The sequence below is a fragment of the Chelmon rostratus genome, chromosome 7 (genome assembly GCF_017976325.1).
Source record: "Chelmon rostratus isolate fCheRos1 chromosome 7, fCheRos1.pri, whole genome shotgun sequence".
NCBI lineage: Eukaryota > Metazoa > Chordata > Actinopteri > Chaetodontiformes > Chaetodontidae > Chelmon > Chelmon rostratus.
Window position 1 is genome coordinate 11,279,619 of NC_055664.1, and position 20,852 is coordinate 11,300,470.

At 43.0% G+C, this 20,852-nt stretch overlaps 1 protein-coding gene across 1 annotated transcript in view; it reads right to left on the reverse strand.

Annotated features, from left to right (window-relative positions):
- si (sucrase-isomaltase (alpha-glucosidase)) overlaps positions 1-20,852 on the reverse strand; it is a 65,122-nt gene that overhangs the window by 24,973 nt on the left and 19,297 nt on the right. The window contains exons 15-27 of the mRNA XM_041940740.1: positions 19,634-19,805; positions 17,920-18,036; positions 15,407-15,561; positions 13,967-14,051; positions 9,905-9,961; positions 7,197-7,321; positions 6,942-7,030; positions 6,222-6,271; positions 5,517-5,705; positions 2,814-2,969; positions 2,488-2,694; positions 2,172-2,326; positions 851-1,019 (exon numbers count right to left, since the gene is read on the reverse strand). Coding sequence (XP_041796674.1) covers positions 851-1,019; positions 2,172-2,326; positions 2,488-2,694; positions 2,814-2,969; positions 5,517-5,705; positions 6,222-6,271; positions 6,942-7,030; positions 7,197-7,321; positions 9,905-9,961; positions 13,967-14,051; positions 15,407-15,561; positions 17,920-18,036; positions 19,634-19,805 — 1,726 coding nt within the window. The remainder of the gene's footprint in view (positions 1-850; positions 1,020-2,171; positions 2,327-2,487; positions 2,695-2,813; positions 2,970-5,516; positions 5,706-6,221; positions 6,272-6,941; positions 7,031-7,196; positions 7,322-9,904; positions 9,962-13,966; positions 14,052-15,406; positions 15,562-17,919; positions 18,037-19,633; positions 19,806-20,852) is intronic.

Below are 20,852 nucleotides of genomic sequence, written 5' to 3' on the forward strand. Positions count from 1 at the left end.
AATTTAGTTGGTGCCTTGTAAGGCTCCTTATCTGTATTCTCCTGTATATTTTATGGCACACAACCTGGTTAATGACTAGAGGTATCTCCTCCACAGTTCACGACAGAGCTTGAGTTTCCCTCAATTAGCAAGTATTCAACCTATTTAACCCCATTCAAGCCCTCTTTCCCAAGAAGCTGACCACTAATCATTTTTAAAGAGCGATTTAACACCCTGGTTTTGCTTGAACATGCCCCCACAAGAAACTGACAGAGTCTGAGGGAATATGGGTTATGAATGAGTGCTACAGGTGAGGTAAATTTACCCCAACCACGAAAACGGATCACCACTGCAGTAGGTTAACCTAGTAGTAGTAGTAGTAGTAGTAGTACTCAAAGAGATATTTCTTTATCTACTACTCTCAGTTGCACACTCTCAGTGTCACCATGTCTTTGCAAATTACACATATATATATATTTTTTTTTTTGCAAATTTTCATCCTCTATTCCTTTTCCTACTTTTTTTTTCTAACTCTAATTCCCTTGCTCTCCGAGGGGCCCCATAACATTAGCCCGAACCCTGTGGAGCTGTCTTGACAGCTCAGCAATTAGGTTTGATAATGCTGATGCAGGTGGAAACCTCATCCCGTCTGGCCTTGACACCGGTGGGGAAAACATGATGACACTCTATAACCACCGTTCTTATCAGCAGCATCGCATCAAAGTGACACAAATGTGAGAGAGACAAGTTTAACATACTGTGCTGGAAGGTTGTTTACAAGTCACCTCCGCAGTCTCTAGAGGGTGTGATGTTCGTGCTGTGTGTGAGCTTCTGTGTGAACTTAAAGCATGTGCTGGAGCGTGATACTTACACCAGGCGGCTGGTCCTTGGCGAACATACCCCAGGTGTGGTAGTTTAAGTCATGTTTATAGGTGGGATGCTCCGTCTCTCCAAAGCCGTAGACATACTCGGATGACAGTCGAGTACTCACTTGGATGAACATGTCTGAGAATGTAAAACCTGGCAAAGAGGAGTCCCAACTGAGAAAAGTGACAGAGGATTAAATCAATGTGAGGTGGAGGGAGAGAGGGAAAGAGAATTATTGTCAAAGGGAGTTATTCACAATATGTTTGACACAAATAAGCATAAAACCCAGTAGGAACTGCAGGCATCCCTTCAACATACTTCATAAATTTTAATTCGCAAAATTTCAACTGACACTTCCGAAAAACACAGAAGGCTTAACTACAAAATAATGTCACCCTTGCTTTAAGATATGCTTTGAAAAGACTCTGCAACACTTGACTGGTTCATGTGACATCATTGCGGCTGCTGAACAAGAGGAAACCACCACAGGCGCTTGTACACAGGGCAACTTTCCTGAGCATATCTGATTGGGTAATAGTACCACAGGAGTTGACTCAGCATTGTTACTTTAATCTCAAAGGGAAACAAAAAAGAGTTCCTTTCCTGAAAGTAGTTGAATAGAATTTTTATCCCATGTCCCACTTCATTGCTTGTTAATGGGAGCATCTATATTGCTGCAAATTGCCTGGTGAATCACTGCCCTTAAGCGGCCAAGGGCATCGAGCCTGCGAGTCCAAAGCATGGCATGGGATGCATATTTATTTACCTTATGATGAGGACAGTATGTCATTTATTTATTTATTAAACTTTTATTGAACCAGAAAATGCTCTCTTTCAAGAGCTTCCTGTCAAGGTAGGCAGCAAAACTGTGTCTTAGTCCATATGCTTAGATTAGATCATAAAAAAGCAAAGAAAAAAAAGCAATCTAGCATTGTTTTTTCAACATTTCTGTTTTTAGGCCACTTTAGCAGACACGATTTCCCATAAGCCTGAGCTCCTTGCAAGTTTCACTTCACGGCTTAACAACAGAGGGTTAGTCAAAGAGGGGCCGTGGTGAGTTCAGACAGGTAATCTGTGACAACATGAAGATGGGCTGGTATAAAAATGTTTAGTCATCAGAGATAGAAGGGTTGATGAATATTCAACAGCATTTTTTTTTTTACTGTGATCCCCGCTGATACGAACAAACCTAACTTTTGATGTACCTGTGCTGCCGAACTGCAACATTTTTATGGGAGCTGTAACCCGAAACATCAGCAATAAACCCAAAGAATGAAACAACCTCGGCCCACCTGAGCCACTCGTACAGGTGGTACGACACTCACATTGTGGTTCCTGTGCTTTTCCTTGTGACCTTGATTCCAAATGGTTTGTTGACAATAGAGACCTTGTAAAGCCTTTTGTCCTCATTAGTCTCAGGAGCATCGGGAACCGTCATCGGCACTGGAACCTCGTAACGATCCGTGTCTGGGTCCCAGATCTGGACAGGGAGGGAAGGAAGTGTGTCATTGTGTGTGTGCATTTAGTGCAGCAGGCAACCAGAATGGATGCATTGACATAAAGGAAAAAACAGTCATAGATGGACTAAGATAGAAGAAGCATTATGGGCAAGAGAAGGCACCACTGCTACCACAAACACACCTTGAACCGCAGCATGTCACCGCTCAGGTAAAAGATCTCAACCCTGAGTTTGGCGATGCTTGGTGAATCTGGATAAGGACTGTTCCTGTACTTCGCTGTCTGAGTGAGATCAGCTGACAGGCCTGAGGGGGTTGGTTTAATGTTACTATAAGTGTATCCGTAGTCTTCTGGATAGAAGCACTGTGGAGTTTCGCCTGTTTGGTATGGCTAAATGGGGACAGAAAGAAAAGCATTTCAGAATTTTACAGCTGTTTAAAAAACAAACGTTTTGTACAATAACAAATATTGTTTGTGCACATTTGAACCTCGTCTGTGTGGCCCCTTACCTGCCAGAGGCAGCCTCTGGCCTTGCACGCAGCCTCATTTTCCCTCCCCTCTGGATAGCAGTCAATGCGCTGGTACAGAGTCTCCATCGTCTGCACTTCCCACTGCACCACATAGCTCTCCCCCAGAGTCAGGGAAAGGCCTTGAAGGATTAGAACCTGTGTGTGTACGCAGTGAAGAGAGAGGGAGGAGAAAATGGTGAACATTGAATCCAATGATGCCAGCGTGAGAACATCCTGCCCAGGTTGTCTCTGAGTGAAGTGAGCCCAGACGTGCTTCCTCGAGACAGAATGCGTGCTTGACGTTGCGTGTGCGATCAATTAAGACGCAGCTGTTAATTTCCCTCGCTGTTTCAACAGCCTCTGCCGGGAATTATGAGTCACACTCACAACTTTTCTTGGGGAGGCCATTTGACTTCGGCACTACAGTCACCATCTGATACATCCTCAGCTGGTGAGTGAACTACCAGGATCTTCATCAGTCTTTTTTGATTGTGTCGTTTAATGCTTCAGCAATTCTATTGTGTGAAATGTACTGTGTATCTATTGTGCATCGATGATAGATAAATGGTGTTTTTTTTTTTTTTTAAATAAGCATAATGTAATGAAGTCAAAAAGCAGAATGAAACACAGGGAGCCAATGCGATTGTGCTGTTCTATTTAAGTGTATATGGAACTAATGATGTTTGGCGGCTGTGAGCCACATTCAAGGCCCAGTAAGACTGGGCATACCAAGACTGATGGACATGACAAGCCGCAGTTTAGGTTTAACAGCACATTTACCCTTCACCCTCGGGAAGTGATTACTGCTGAGAGTCATTTGATAAATGCATGCTTGCCTGTGTGACCAGAGAGACCTTGAGGATCGACACAAGCAAAGCACACAACCACACACACACGAACACACGTGCACATGTGAGCAAATGTACATGAGCGGACAAAGCAAAACTTAATAGTATTACTTAACTGACCCTCTTGACACTTCACAGACTCCTGCGTTTTGCTCATAACCCTCGCTTACTATGGGATCATTGCTCTCAGTCATCTCACTCTTCCTCAGACAGCCTCTCTCTCACACACACACACACACACACACACAAAGCCTTTTTCAATCCTCGCCTAACATAAATTGTTATCATTTCTTACACTTAGAGGCTAACCTTGAAATGTACAGTAATGGTTTCACTCCTGGACGTATTGAAACAAATGGCAGATGCCTACAAGGGTAGCCACTGTAGAACTCATCTGCCCTACATCTGTCCTGCATCTGTACTCCTGACGAAGTGGAAATACGTGTGGGAGTTTTTCATATGTTATGACTATGCAGTTCAATTACGAAATCTGGCACTCCAAAAACATAACCGACTACAACTACAACAAAAAAACTGTGGCACACATTCTAAAAGTTGATATGGCAAACTTGTTGGCAAACAGTTGCCTCACATTACAACATTGTCATTTCATTCATTGTTAATACAAGCCTGTTTCCAAAAAAGTTGGGGCACTGTGTTAAATGTGAATAGAAACAGAATGTGATGTTTTCCCATTCTTGCTTAATGTGTCATTTCAGCTTTGTCGCATTTTATGTTTCATTATCATTTTCAATGGATGACAAGTCTGGACTGCAGGCAGGCCAGTATAGCAGCCGGACTCTTTTACCCCGGAGCCGTGCAGAATGTAATCTGGATTCATCTTACTGAGGTCAGCAAGGCCTTCCTTGAAAAGGCGTCATCTACTTGACAGCATATGTTGCTCCAAAAGCTGTATATGTGTTTCATCATTAATGGTGCCTATTGCTAATGCACCCCATACTGTCATGGACGCAGGCTGAGCGCTGATGACAAGCCAGATGGTCCCTCCCCTCTTTAGCCCGGAGGACACGGTGTCCATAATTTACAAAAATAATTGAAAATGTTGACTTGTTAGACCAGCAGACAGTTTTCCACTTTGCCACAGTCCATCTTCAATGAGCTCAGGACCACAGAAGGCTGCGGCGTTCCTGGATCTGTTTTATATACAGTTTCCTCTTTGCATGCTAGAGTTCCAGCTCGCATTTGTGGATGCAGAGACAAGCAGAGATTTCCTCCGATTGACATTATGTACTGTAGACAATGAAATCCCCAAATTCTTTGCAATTTCAGGTTGAGAAACATTACTCTTAAATTGTTGCACTATTTACCAGTGCAGTGTGTCACAGCGTGGTGAACCCCTCCCATCTTTGCTTCAGGAAGATTCATTGTTTTTATACCCCATCATGTTGCTCACCTGTTGCCAGTTAACCTAATACATTGTGAGATGTTCTGCTAACTGTTAGTATTTCACACCTTTCCAGTGTTTCGTTGCCAAAAACCTGCTGCTGGTATCAAATTCTAAATGAGGATGTACTTTTCCAAAGCAAAGAAATTCTCAGGTTCAACATTTGGCAAGGCAAGTTGTCTTTGTGCTATTTTCAATTAAATATGGGATTTCAATGTTTTGCAAATCATTACAATGTGTTTCCATTTACGTTTTACACAGCGTCCCAATTTTGTTGGAAACAGAGTTCTATAAAGATAATGATTGGCGCAGTCATATGCCTCCACACAACCACGTCAGTGTTTTTTATAATTCCTCGGGCAGGGAAAAATAATGCTATTTTTTTTTTATTTAATTCTTTATTTTTTTTTTACAGTTGTGCACAATGATGTGTTGAGCATGTGTGTTTACCTGCTTGCTTTCATTGTGCTGTACGTTGGCTCGAGGCAAAATTGTGGCACCTGAATTAGTTCCATTAGAAACATGTGTCACAGAGACAGAGACGATGACGTCAGAGACACCGAGGATAGTAATGCTGTCAAACATCAGGTTGTTCGGGTCTTTGTAGCCAGCATGGGTCACTTGCATCGTCAGTTTTCCCTACAAGGCAGAAGACACATAATTATACTGTACGCTTAATTTGAAGTTACAGCATGCTGCCCAACCTAAAATGTTAATTATTATTTATAAATTACTTTGTGCGGCATATAACATTTTTTGCTGTTTTAAATAGACAGAAAGGTTCATAGAGTCTATTACAATTTCTTGTTCTCCCAAGCAACCAGTTTATAAACTTCCAAAACTGTCCAAAACATCTATCAGTCAAACAGACTTTCCAATAGATTTCCTGCCTGTCCACACCCCACTGTAATGCTAACGTAAAGAAAGAACATCACAATCATACATGAAACATGCAAGGCAGTCCTCAATGCTGCGTGACGGTGGAAGTACTTGATCCCACAAAGCTTCAGCCACGTAACATGGATCAATCATGCTTACTGTTCTGGACGGGGAAAGTCTGAAGTCTGTGGTGGTTTTGAATTTTGAACTCGAGCTCAGATCAGAAGGAGTATGTGGATTTAAAAGATGGTGTGGATGTGTGTGAGGGGAACTTACAGAGACAACGGAGAAGGTGTAGTGGATGAATGTCCCTTTTTGAACTGTGTCTGTGGAAAGAAAAAAAGAGCAGATGTTGTCACAGCGGTTTGACACAACTGAAGTACAATTACACAGTAGAGTAGAACTGATCGTCAATTGTTAATGTGTGTGAGCTGACAGTGTTTGAACAGTCACTCTAGCTCGGTTTCCATCCGAATCCAGCACAAATTCTAATCGAATTTTGAGAAAACAGGCAAAAGAGAATGCAAATTAATGTGCATTTCCATCAAGTAATGAGTGGCACTTGAATCTCAAACAGTGAGCAAAGCAATGTAGGAAACAGGATGGAAACATGACATTTATGTCCTCAGTGGAAGCCTCAGTGGACATTTCAGTCACATGCCTCATTTATGTCATGATTTTTTGGTAAAGCTGGCTCTATTGAACTTTGTCACATCTTGATTGTGATGATACACCAACTTTTCCACCTCAGCCAAGCATCAAGCATTTTCAATATTTTCCGAATTTTTCAAATTTTCCACTTAAGTTTTTTTGAGGCACAAATTGAAAATGCACATAAAAACAGGTGGATGGAAGCCCATCCACTGACTGGCGTGATGCCTTGTACTTAACAAGTAGGGAGCTTCAATTTGATGCTCATAAAACAGTGTAATGAGTGGGAATAACAACATGCAGATGATCCTGTCTCACGCACACCAGCACATTTGTGCACAGTACCTGTGGAATCTCCATCATCCCAGAATAGCTCCCCAGCTGCCATGCCGTAGTCATCAAGAGCAATGATCAAACCCATTGGATTAACACGACTGGAGACACACACAAAAACATGTTAAAGTACAAACACAGTGCACATACGTAGGCACGATTAAATGGCTCAAACCATAACTAAATACATCTGCGCACATGGAACAAATATAGTAACAATATAGTTTGAGGTGGTGTGGTACTGCATGTGTGTGTGTGTGTGTTTACCTGTATGTGGTGGTGACATTAGGTTTCTGTGTGGGGAGGATGGCCCCACCTCTGATGTGTAAACCGAGCTTGTCAGCTGGTAGATTCATTTCATAAAGCTGTCCGCGGACTGGGAATCGTTCCATCTGAATGGTAGGACAACAGAATCTATTAATCACTTAAATTCTCCCATGTGAAGCTCCTTGTGGAGAACAATCCCCATGCTGCCTACTTCAAGGTTAGGACAGTGTCCATACTTTTGCACAAGCTTAGGCTGGTCAAATACTGGCTTTGGGCTTGCATGAAATTGTTGTCACAACAATACAGCTTGACTTTTTCTGAGACCTATAAATTCTACTCTTAGAAATAGTAGATTCTTGAACCTGATTGCATCCGTTGTTGCATGAAGTTCCACTGCATATGTTTACAGAATAATTCAAAAAGTACGCCCTGGAAGATTGGTTTCCAAAAAACAACTTTTTCCCCACCCACCCACTGTGGCATCAAGCCCTGTAGATAGCCTGTTTTATGTGGCCACATTTTCATTTATTTGTTTACTCAGGATTCTCCACGGACCTCACTGTGGTCACTTTTCATTGGAGCTGTTCTCCTGAAAAAAGTAGTCCCTATGATATCTGCTCACAGTGAATCACAGTGTATCAAGGAGAGTCTTGGGCATTTCTAAATCTAAGTAAATGAAGTCAAACCCATCTACATAGCCATAGCACCGGAGGTACAGTAAGTGAGCAAATACACTTTTGTTACTGACCCTTCAAATACAAATCATCAGCTTACTGGGAAATACTGCATGACCGTGTCGAAACCTTAGCCTGATTCTGGGCAATGAGCTTGATCATGTGGAAGTTTAGATAATGCAGTGATTTGAGCATGATGACACCTGTTACTTGTGGCATGGAAATGATAAAATGTGAAATGTGCTGTTCTGCTAAGAAGCACTTAGATGATGAGAAGACAATTTCTGTCCCTCTTTCTCTCTCTCACCCTCTCTCTCTCTCTCCCTCTCTGTGTGTCTTTCTCTGCCCCTTCACTCATTTCTCAGTGGGCCCAGATAGAGCACAGTTAATTTCTGACCCCCTGAGGACTGAATCCTCAGACCAGCCTAAAACAATTTAAAAGTGTCTTCTTTCCATCTCCTCTCATTCTCCTTCTACCTACTTCCTGCTCTACGTCCTGTTATTCTCTCTTGTGGTGCTCTAATTCTTTCGTTTTTTCTTTTATCCCATTTTCCTCCATTCACATGGAGATATGTGTGTGAGAGAGATTGTGTGTGTGTGTGTGTGTGTGTGTGTGTGTGTGTGTGTGTGTGTGTGTGTGTGTGTGAAGACATGGGTTAGGGTTATGGATTACTTCTTAATATAATCCATGTACTGTAAGTCTATGTAGTGTCCCCAAAAGTGATGGAAACACAACTGTGTGTGTGTGTGTGTGTGTGTGTGTGTGTGTGTGTGTGTGTGCGTGCGTGCGTGCGTGCGTGCGTGCGTGCGTGTGTGTGTGTGTGTGTGTACCATTTCATGCAGTACAGTACAGTACAGTATGGGCGAGTGTGTGGGCTGGAGTTAGTGGAGCGTCTACAAGCAATTTCAGATCTTATCACCCCCTCATTGTCTGCCTTAAGGAGGTCTTCCCTTGTCTTCTCCTTTCGTTATTGGCCAATCCCCCCATCATCCAACTCCTCTACATGCTGTAATTGTCACCCCCCTTTCTTCTTTTCATCTTCTCTCTTGTCCCTGCTTTTCCTCTCTCTCAATTTCATGTTCTGTCCTTCTTTTCCCCACTTTCTCTGTGTTTGACTCCCATCCTGTGTGTTTTCACTTCATCCTTTTGTGTTTCCATTATTTCTTTCTGTAACTTGTTTTTCATGGTCATTTTCACTAGGTCGACACTCCGCCGCCCCACCCTTCTGTCCTCCTACCCAGATAATCGCAGGGGACCAACCAGGACAAGGGGCCGGCGGCAAGACAGCCAATCTAATCGTTCATCTGATCAGTGGGCGCTTTACATCGCCACAGTGACGCCCAAATAAGGTCCCAGAGGAGCTCAACACCTCTTTTATCTCTCTGTCAGGGAGATGGTCTCTCTCCTTTCTTCCCTGTCCCCTCCTTTACTGACGCATTTTAGTCTCAAACAAAGAACTCAAGGCGAAGACTTTGATGTGATACATGTTTTTTGTGTATGTGTTTTTTACACTAATGTAACTTAATACTGACATGGCCCCTATTTGCACTACATGTTTATGTCACCAATTAATTAGTTATACTTGTTCAATCCAATGCATTCTAATACAATAACCCCATTTTTCTGTTTATCATATTCATGAAGCTTATGATGTTTGGTTTCTTAAGTCAGAGAGATGTTGATTCAACTCTATGGTAATTTTTGTGCCTTGCAGTTTTGAATGGGATTGAATTATTTCGGAAGGTGTTTTTAATATTCCCTCTTCTTCATGTATGTAAATTGGCTGGGAAAAACATACACACCCACACTGTGCTGTCTAATTCAAATATGAGTATCTAAAAGAATATATTTTAGCAACAGTTTGAAGTGGGAGAGCTGAACTGACTGTCATGTCTGCAGTAAGTATATGAATTATTTGTGTAGGAAGAACAACACCATTTGTACCAGGTGAAGTTATCATAATTACAATTATCACACTATTTGTGATTTCTTTTATGACAGCTCTGATTTGAAAGAGAGCAGAATAGTCTTACCGTCTCATAGTCGTACCACACAGCGTCTGGGATATATGCAGACACCTTGTCCACGCCCTGCAGAAAACAAGAACAAAAACTGTTTCCTCACATACAGTATGTGCATATTGAAACAATGATCTGAATGTCTTAGGGTTTGTACTGAACACATTATATACCTCTGATTTGTGCAGAAGGTATCAAAAGATGTCAGCTCCGTGTTTTGTGTAAAAGCATGCCTGCGTTTGATTTGTGTTTGCAGCAGGTAACACCTCCTCTAGCTCACTGCACCAATCCTGACGCTTTAATCTTACAAGGCTAAACATGAGGAGAGAAACTACAATACATCACAAAGGAAGCATGGATATGTCTCGCTGCTGTAAATCCCTGTGACTTAATAATAAATAAGAAGGAGATAAAACATTTTCATCAAGGAGAGTTATTTTAAAACTGCCTATCATCTGATGGAAAGTTTCCACAAAGCCCTTATGACATTTCCGACTACAGTGCTATGGTGCAAGAGATGATGGAAAAGACAGCATCAAGCGACGACAGATAGGTGACACCCTTTGATGGCTTAAGGTGGTGGACAGACAGGAGCAATCAATAGAAAAGCGCCATGCCTTTGATAGCGTTGTCACTTCCTTGCTCTTTCTGACAGACAGAACGGAGGGAGAGAGAAAGATAAACACAGGAAGCACAGTGAAAGAGGGAGCGAACCACAGGTCCTTCTCAAAACAGGCTTAAGTGTGAAACACACTATGTCAGCTGTGTAGGGCAGAGCCCTCTGTCAAAGGCACCGATGGCAACAACATTCACTCTCTCTCTCTCTCTCTCTCTCTCTCTCTCTCTCTCTCTCTCTCTCTCTTCAGTGGCATGTCCTATTTTGAGGCCCTCTGGGGCCCTTTATTAGGAACACTAAAGAGAGGAGACTGCAAGCCAAGACCAAATGAACAAATGAGAGGGGGCGATAGATAAGTAGACAGAGGCAAATAAGAAAAGAAAAACACCCAAAAAGTACATTTGAAACAAAGAAAGAGTCACATATGACAGACGCATACTGCTATAATGGCCTGCTAACTAAATTAAATATCTTAATGTCCTTTTCTGGGGGCCACATTTGCAGTTTGAGGCAGATCACCTGTCACAACCGCTGCGCAGCCTGTGGGATGACAGCCTGGGGAAATGGATGCTCCCCCTATTCCTCGTTTTCTGGTGTCTGATTTGCTCGCGGTGCCTATCACTCACCCCGCTGACAAATGGGAAGGGACTGCAGGACTTAGCCGCTAACGGTGATTGAGAGGGACAAGGCGTGAGGCCTGCATCCTCATTCAGAGTACTGAGGCTCGGTTAGCCATAAGGTAAGATTTGATCAGGTGGGCCATGGATTCATGCTGGCAGAATGATCAGATGGTAGCTGAGGTAGAAAGAGACAGAGAGAGATGGAGGGGTGGGGGTGGCGGATGGGATGAAATGAAATGGGATCACAAGTTTGAGTTGACAGCAGCTGATTAAGAGAATGCAGATGAGATAAGGGAGCCAACGTTTGATGAAAGGACGAGCTAAAAAGAAAAGGGAGTAATGGGCAAGAGGAGGGATAGTGGAAGCATGGTTGAAGACCAGAGGGGATGACAGAGAGAGAGTGCAGGAGATCTCCCCAGTTTATCACAGAGATCAAGGTTAACGCATCGACTGATCTGAATGTTAGAGCAAGAGCATCATTAGAGAAAGGGAGAGGCAGACGGACAGAGCAATAAATAGAAAGAGGCATAGAGAGAGAGATGAGAATAATGAAAAGGGAAAGTGACGGCAGGATGTGACGGGTTGTTAGAGATCAGCCTGTGACCTTACTCGAGTGGCTGACACTATCTCTTCATGTGGCCCTTCACAGCCTGATGCATCTGTAACAGATCTCTGTTCTTAATGCCTGCCCTTACCCTGGCTTAAACCACAGCACCACAGCTCAGCAGCGCCCTGTCGCCACAAAAGATGAATATTCAGCCACATCACATCTGCCGTTTGGAAGGAATCCTTTTCAAGTGGTGGAGCGGAGGTCTGAAATGCTTTTAAAGCTTACGTCCGTGGCTACACTGCGCCGCGGTGTCACTTTTGTCCAGCTAAATAAGGCTTTCATATCAGAACCTAACAGGCCATGTGTCGTAGTGTGGTGTTATTTACAGACTAAGCTCGAACATAATATGTGAGAGGAGAAGAGGTGAAAATCGCAATTTACAGTTTCAGTTAGACATGAAGACACAATTTCAAAAAATAATCTTTCATAAAGTTTTACACACATCTATAGATTGAGGTGACATTATCACCCTGAGGCATGTGATACTCAATGTAAATGATTCACGTTGCTCAAAACCACCTTGACACTAGTTGTCAGTGGTAACAGTGCGCCAGATGTGGCTATGTTCTGCCAATTATGTGAGATTTCTATCAATACAGATTTTTTTTACTTGCTAACTCTGAACCCGTCTTGAACCTCAGTCTGCAGAAGTGGGAGGGGAGGTTCTGCATGGGGTCTTGTCAGTATTGATCAATCAGCAGCATGGTGCATCTTTGGTGTTTTGCTTGGGTTTAGTTTGACCCAAATTTTGGGCACATGAGCAATTGGTGCTCAGACGCTTACAAACTCTGTTTGTGGTTGATATGTTGGCCAGATTGATTTTAAATTTGAACTCCCTCAAGCAAAGGAAAAAAATTTTATTTTATCATTCCAGCGGTGTACTGTACATGTGGCTGTTTGGTGAATGACCGGTTTCAAACATAGAGCTGTCAGAATCTTCCATGATGCATAAAGTGAGAATTGAAGGGCTGGATGCATCCTCTATACATGTCAGGGGTTGGCTATTACATGCCCGCCTATAAACAAGCTGTCCCTGCAGTTGCTTTCATTGGCACTCTGAGGATTCCTAGATGAGGGCAACATGGTAAGCACACGTCTGATCCAACTCCTTAAAAACTTTATGGAACGTACTGTCAATTCATTCATGGCATTTCTGCTCCATCACATGCAAGGCGTTTTTTTTTTTTTTTTTTGTTCTTCATTCATTTCTATTGTAGACGTTTCTCTCTCTACAATTATCAAGGCACTTTGATGCAGAGCACATTGCTTTTAAAGGCTGATCATAATTGACTCCGAACACACCCACTGATAATGGATTTCTTTTTATCCTATCCGGTTTCCAATGGCACTACAGTTGAGCTGTGCCTCTGGCCTTGAAAGGACCCAGAGGAGGTGCACTTCTGACTGCTATTTGCGTTTATCGTGTTTGTCTTTTGGATTCACAAAAATGACAAACTGCAGGGTCACCTTATGGCCCTTCCTTTTCCCTGCCCTTAGGACAGCTCCAACCCTGAGGCACTGGAAGCATAAACCCTCCACTTCTTGTATTAGAAACTTTTCACACTGATTGAAGTTACTTTATCCCCAGCCCCACTATGAATCCAATTCGCTTTCCACTATTCTGTAATTCACAAGAGGCCATGCTAAATTGCTTATTAATCAGGCCACTTTGACATGACCGCACTCGCTGTATATGCACACATACACATGCACGTACAAGCGCGCACATTTACGTGTACACACAGGGGCACGCATACACACACACACTGAGAAAAAACATGCACAAACACACACATACGCATACACACTTCTATCTACACTTCTAATCTGCTAGTAATGAGGTCAGTGCTCTCATTAGAGCTGAGAGAAAAGAGGGAGGATATGAAAGAGAGAAGAAAGAGGGATGAGAGGAGGGGAGGGCAACAAAGAAAATCCCATGTCATGTTTTCCCAGTGGAGGTCAGGGTGTGTGTGTGTGTGTGTGTGTATGTATGTGCGCGTGTGTGTGTGTGTGTGTGTGTGTGTGTGTGTTTGAGGAGCTGATCATCTCATCTGCAGGACACATTTCTGTGTGTACTTCATGTACATTTCTGTACAGTACGTACTGTATGATACTTTCTGCATGTGACAGTGCAGTACATGCAAGTGCATTTTGAGTGACCGCACGTGTTTGAGGGACCAAAGCGCGTTCATATATGTATGTTCTTTTAGTTCGGTTGTGTGTTGGCTGACCTGGTCCAGTACAGGTGTGATGAGCAGATGTTTTCCCCAGAGGAACTGGCGGTCCACTGTCCAGGTTTTGTTGTCAGAGTAGAACCTGGAGAGTGAAGAGTATACAATCAATTATATATTTTTTTTCATTATGTTACAGCGAGCAAAATTTTAGACCACATTCATTGTGTAAAACCACCATGTCACTCAGTAAATACCTGAACCTGTACACTGCCACTCCTCTATGACAACCCCTGGGGCATTGTATGTTAGCGTGCTAATTCTAAACGTTATATTACCACCAAGTCCACCCTCATCATACTCAAATTATTCAAGATTTTTCACATTTATCACAGTTGAAAGAAAAAACAAGCAAACATTGTGGTGCACTTCACATTTCCACTACTCCTTACAGCCAATAATTCGGGGACTCAGCTCATAAAATCAATGCATATTTCTGATGGTTGCATAGCTTCCATATGAGACAGTTTTAAAAATGCACAACAGCATCTCTCCAGTGGCTGTAAGGGAAAAGGAAAACACTGCAACACCTTTAGGAAACAGAAAAATAATATTCCACATGCACATACTGTATGTATAGCTGACTTACTTGATACACAGTATGGGATAAGGAAAACATAGTGTTTCATTAGTCTAATACAGCATAACTCTGCATTCCAAACTGCTTAATGAAGCGTAGTCAAAGTTCAGGCAGAGCATGGACATCATGCTTGCATTGGCTGATTGGCCTCAGCTGTTGCAAGTTGCTTTACAATCATTTGCTCATTCACAGCTGTGGGGAGAGTAATGTCCAACCATATTCATGCAGGTGCACAGCTCGGACATTTACAACCCGTCACGACTCTGCTGCAGTTGCAAACACGCCACCGCCATTTGCTTCCACAGATCACCTGACACAATCCGTGCATGCCGAGGTCTAAATCCACCGCTGTGCTGCTTGTGCTTTCATTGATTGATCGTGACATGGCATGTTTGGGCTAGCTTGTGTTTGCCCGGCAATGCCAAGCTAAGTAAGCAAGCTATGGCCAGATTAGTGTTGGCTATTTCTCTGTTCAGCTTTCCTGCTATGCTGTTTAAGATTCAGTTTGATGATTTATGGCTTCTGCATGCTTGCGTGTGATTTTGAACTGCGGGCTGTTCAGTTCACTATCCTGCTGTATCAATTAGAAATGCGTTGGTGCAAAGCAACAAGTCGCTGTTGAGCTCAATTCATCTGGTGTTGCCTGGAAAGTGCTTACCTCGTTGCTAACATCCAAAATGATCGTTTGAATATTAGGCGTATTTTCCCGTGAGCCTTGAGGAAGCAGCCTTGTCCTCAAATCTAACAAATCTAGCATAACCAGCTGCTAAAAATGGTTGATTCCTTGACGCAAGTGTCTCTGAGTGAACTGGTATTGTGAGGACTATAGAGTATACTTACAATAATTTTGAATGACTTACTCGTGCATGACGGGACGTACAACAGTCTCTCCAACGGTGTTGGCTTTGTAGAAGAGTGTGTAGAGGTAAGGCAGAAGTGTGTAACGTATGTTCAGGTAATGTTTCGAGCTCGCCACCAGCAGTGAGTCGGCTCCATAGTAAGCAGGATCCTGGGGCTGGAGACAGAAAGATGGATTAAAGGGATGTGGTTGATGAACAAGAGAGAAGAGGGAAAGAGAGAAAAATCAAGATTTGTCTTGTATCCACAGGGGGAAAGAAAGAGAAACAGATGAGGCGATGAGAGAGAGAACTTGTTTGAATGAGGGAAGGAGTAAGTTTGAGGGAAAATGAAAGAAAGGGAGGCTTGAGGTGAGAGGAAAGAAAGGTACACAGAGGACAGGGAGGAGGGCAGAAAAACAAGGACTGTTTTTTTTTAACCATTGCCACTTTATGTATGATTAACAAGTACATGTTAACCTTATTTATAATGATTTAAAAGGAAATTGGACTAATCTAAAGTAGAGTTTGCAGGAGAATGAGCAAAAGAGAACGTGAGAAAGAAATAAAGAGGGAAAAGTGTGTGAGAAAGAAACAGAAGTATGATTTAATTTCTATGATAGTGGAGAGCGAGAGGGTGATTAGCTGCTAACAGGCCGTGCTCCTCTCATCTGGCTAATCATTTATGCCCTCAGCACCTCTGAGAGTGTGATGAGAAGTGTGTGTGTGTGTGTGTGTGTGTGCGTGTGTGTGTGAGTGTGTGTGTTTGGACTGGCCTGCATGGCCGTGTGATGAGAGCCATGATTAGGGCAAAGCAAAGGTCACACATTAGCTGTCTGGTTTAGTGGAAATCGTACTTCAAATTCATCATCATCATGTCCCTGTCCTCCAGCAAATACCGCCCCCCCCCTCCCAACCTTCCTCCTCCCAACACACGCCATTTCCTCCTCAACCCCCTCCGTTCCATACCTCAATGCTGTGCTATTTTTGCAGCAGTGATGAGCATGGAAATGTCACACGGAGGATGTTGGGAGAGCATCAATTTTCACGCTATTCAACACTCGAGACTGACTTTCCTCCCGTTATTTGTGTTCATCTACAATAATAGCTCAGTATGTAACGTCAATATAAACACTGTTGTAGGCTCAGCGGGTGCTTTTTCTTTGTGTTGCTGTGACATTTGCTTTGATCTGACATGTGACATTTAATTATATAGTGTGCTTGTTCCAGATAAACATGACTATCACTCTATCTTCATTATAGTGCAAATTATCATTATTTGGGTTCAGGCCTCGAAGGGGCAGGACCTATTGTGTTTATGCTGCTTTGATATTATTATTATTTTTCTGCTTAAATTGCTATGAACTGAGATGAGCTAGAAACATGAAACTCAGCCCAATAACTGGAAATGATGTGCAAGTGTTTCTCAAGAAACATGAGCCCAATCTGCCAGATGGTGGCGCTGTAATTCAACCCCATTATTGAAACTGTGGAAAGGCCACGCCCTTCACACTGTAAGTCTGATTGACTTGAAATGTGACACATAAATTCAGTCCAGTGTGCTCTATAAAAATACCTCTTGAACCATGAAAGTCCATCATGATGGATTTGTTTTTTGAACGCAGTAATATGAATAGAACTTGTTGGATTTTGACTGTGTCATTACCAAAATGAGTATATAGCATCATGGGACTGAGGTACACATTTGTATCATGAATGAGCAAGATTGGTTGAAAAACATGGCTGCCATGAACCAAATAAGTTTGCAAGAGGTGGGACTTAATGGGGAAATGGCCATAACTCATTAGCGATTGGTCCAGTCATCATAAATCTTGGTACATGCCCAGAGACTAGGCCTGCTAAAGCATTTTGAGCCATTTCGACAGGTGTAGAAAGGGTGACTATGCCGGGGGGAGGGGACACATCACATGCTGCACATACAACCAGACATCACAGCTGGAGTTCAAGGGGTGGTGTAGTGTATGAGCGGAGGGAGATAACACTACCCATTCAAAGGTTAGTTATGGGTCTGATGCCTGTGGGGCCACTGAAGCTGAAATTGCCTGGATACTTAGCGCAAAACCATGTATCCACCATATGGCACAGCATATAACAGTAATTTAACATAATCTAACATTAACGCTTTTACTAAAATGTAAAATCTCAGCCTGTTTGATGAGTATCAGTCTGGCACTAAGCTCCTGTGCTACGTTTTACTTCAGGCTCAGATGTTCCAGTTCCCACTGCAGCTATAATGATTTGCAACAGCTTACATCCCCAGTGCTAAACCCAAAATCAGAGGTCCCACTGCTCCTGTTTGATAACACAGATGTACTGATGCTGGTATGATGACAATCTCCATGGATACTGAAAGACGGTTCTATTTTTAACCACTTGGAGTTCATAACACCTATGCAATGTTATGAAATGAAGGGTATACCCTGCAGCACTTTAGACCAAACAATGGCTGTGTGATACATAAATCTAAAAGTGACAGTCTAATATAGGAGTTGTAGAACAAAGGGCCTTTACGGTACCGTGAAGCCCTCAGCGTTGTGGTTCCGGCTGAAGGGGTAGAAAGCTCCCACCTGCATCCAGCGACGACATAACTCTTCACTGGAGTCATCAAAGAATCCACAGATGTCGGCTCCAATCTGAAACCACACGAGGGCACGACAGCTTGACATTTAGCAAAAACCTGCAGTATATTTCGCTTATCTTAAATGTTAAATTCAGTGTATTGGGATCCTACGGTGACACGCTCAGAGAGGACGCTATGGATCCCAGTTGAAAATAGTGTGTAGCTCCATGTACGTTGTATTATAAATATCAGTCCAGGCAGCGCCAGAGAGAACGCAGCTGAATCGGAGGTCAACAAATCTCCTTCAGCGGTAAAAAGAAGTGGCACTGATGTGATAGCTGGCCACATATTTGTCTTTTAAAATGTCTGTCTTGATTTCGGTTCAGTTCAGTCAAGATTTACTGGCCAACAGTAGATGTGGGCAGTGATCTTTATTTACATTAATTGCACAATGAAGTCCAAGAAAGAGACTTCAGTCAAAGGCCAGTCCATGGAGACTGCTTGCTCTCTATTGTTTACTACTGGCCACATTTTACAACAGTCTCAATGGGGGGGAATCGATCCAAATCCCATTTCTCCTGCTGTCTCTCTTCTGTCTCTCTTTGTTTGTGTGAGCATATGTGTGTGTGTGTGTGTGTGTGTGTTTGTGTGTAAACTGAAGAACCTAAAATCTGCTTCCCACAGTCCCACCAGGATGTAGTTGGCATCTATAAGGCCACCTGACGTGCACAGCTGGAGGAGTGTGTGTGTGTGTGTATGCTTGCGTGTGCATTCGACCCCCTGTTGTTTTCTTAGCCCATTCGGACTCGGTGCACTGCACAGTACGAGCACATGCACGCAGATACAGAGTGCACTTGGGTACTGACTAGCGGGTGTGTGCTTTCAAGCTTATGTTTTTTGAGTGGTGTTCCTGCGAGGAGAACCAGTGTTCTTCCAGACATTTTAATGGATCTCATTCCTGGCACACTTTTTCTTGCCTGCCCCTCTGTCTTTACGCCTGCGCCTGAACATAGATCTCAATTAGCAGCTGAATCCTCTTGTAAAATGGCAAGAGAGAAACTTCTAAGTGCCAGAACTACATGTTAACTAAACGGAAACACATAATATGTGCTGCAACTGCTAACTTTCTGGTGTTTTTTTTTTTTTTTTTTTTTGTATGATACAAGCGTTCCACATAACTAATAGCGTTTCTGTTTCTTTCATTAACATTATCTGAGCGGAGTCTGAGCCTCAAGTGAAATGTGCCTGTGTCAGTGGATATTTGCTAAAAAATTAACCAGACTGCACGGAGCTCTTGGGTGCCTCGATTTTTTTTGTTTTTCTCTTTCTCAAATTCATGAGCTATTGAAATCAAACAAAGCAGAACTTTTTCTTCTGCAAGTGCGCTGTGACGCTATCAGAGTCTCAAGAGAGGCTTACAACACTCAACGGCAAACGTCACTTGTCTATGCAGGTGAAGAGGCTTGAAATGAGGTCCAAATTAAAATGTTAACACTGAATTTTCTCATGATGTGTTAATCTGTAGCCCAAGTGAGAAAACTGAGAAGATTACTCGTCGCAGTCTTGTTAAGCCCTCACGGCAACCAGGTAGAGCATTTTTCCTGTCAGACTCACTTACATTAAGCATGGAGCGAACAGTATTTGCCCTTCTGTGAAGCTTTGCTACTCACATAGGGAATCCCAAAGAGTCCAAACTCCAGCATGCCAGGGATGGCCCATTTTATGTCATTCCAGTTGGCAGCGTTGTCCCCCAGCCAGTGACCCGAATATTTTCCCACACCTGGGAAGGAGGAGCGGGTCAGCATCAGGGTGCGTTTTGTTCCAAACACCCGCCGCAGGGCTCTGTGGGATGGGGAGGAGGCAGCAAGGAGAGAGGCAGAACAAGAGGGGAGGGTGAGGGAGAGAAAGAGGTCATGAAGTTAAAAAGGACATAAGGACAAAGAGAGAGAACAGCACAAGGGAGGAGCAGATGTCAAACACACATACACAAATGCATGCATGCTCACAGGGAAGAGTGAGATAGAGAGGTATCAGCTGGGGACAAAGCCAGGACTAGTCGTACTTTCTCTTCCCCGTGTACATTATTATTTTGTTTGATGAGGGAAATCGAAGCAGCATTGATTTTCATGACAATACAAAACCCTGATGATGTTTACAGAATGTGTCTCCTGCCAATAATACATTTTAATTAGTGGACAGAGCTGGGGGGGGGGGGGTGACAAAAGGAGACAAAAGAAAGACAAGCTAGCTCTAATACCGAAGGAGTGAGTCAGCAAGTTGATTCTCAGAGGGTCTCCAGTGCATACTGTATGTGTGCCTCCATGTGTGCATAGACTTAGCTTGTCTACAGTACATGAGTACATGTGTATTCTGTTGGGATGTCTCTCCTCTCAGTTTCATCAGTTATCGATCCGGATGAGGCACTGGTATTTCGGTGTGGTGTTGGTTAACTAACCAACGACTGACGTTCGTAAGTGAGCTAAACTGTGATAACACCATCCCTACATTAACTCCGAGCCCTCTAGCTAATGTTATGCAATCTGCAGTTTTTTGATATGGCGAGCAGGTGCGAGGAAGATTAGCCACAGCAGGGTACCAGACCAATGGGATTAGAGCCCAGGAAAAGGATTATTACACTACTTTGCACGTAAATTTCGGAATGAGAATGTTCACTGGTGCACATCTTTCTCTCCACGTGTACGCAGTCTTTTGAGTCTGATCAGCATGATGTCGGGAGTTGGCATAAAAGATCATAAGAGTGTGAATTTGGGATGTAATCTATAGTTTAAAAAAAAATTAGTGCGATTATTAATCATTAATCTTCTCCAGGGTCCCTAGCTCAGAACTAATGGCGTTCACATCACATGGTTACTTTCTGCCATTCCACTT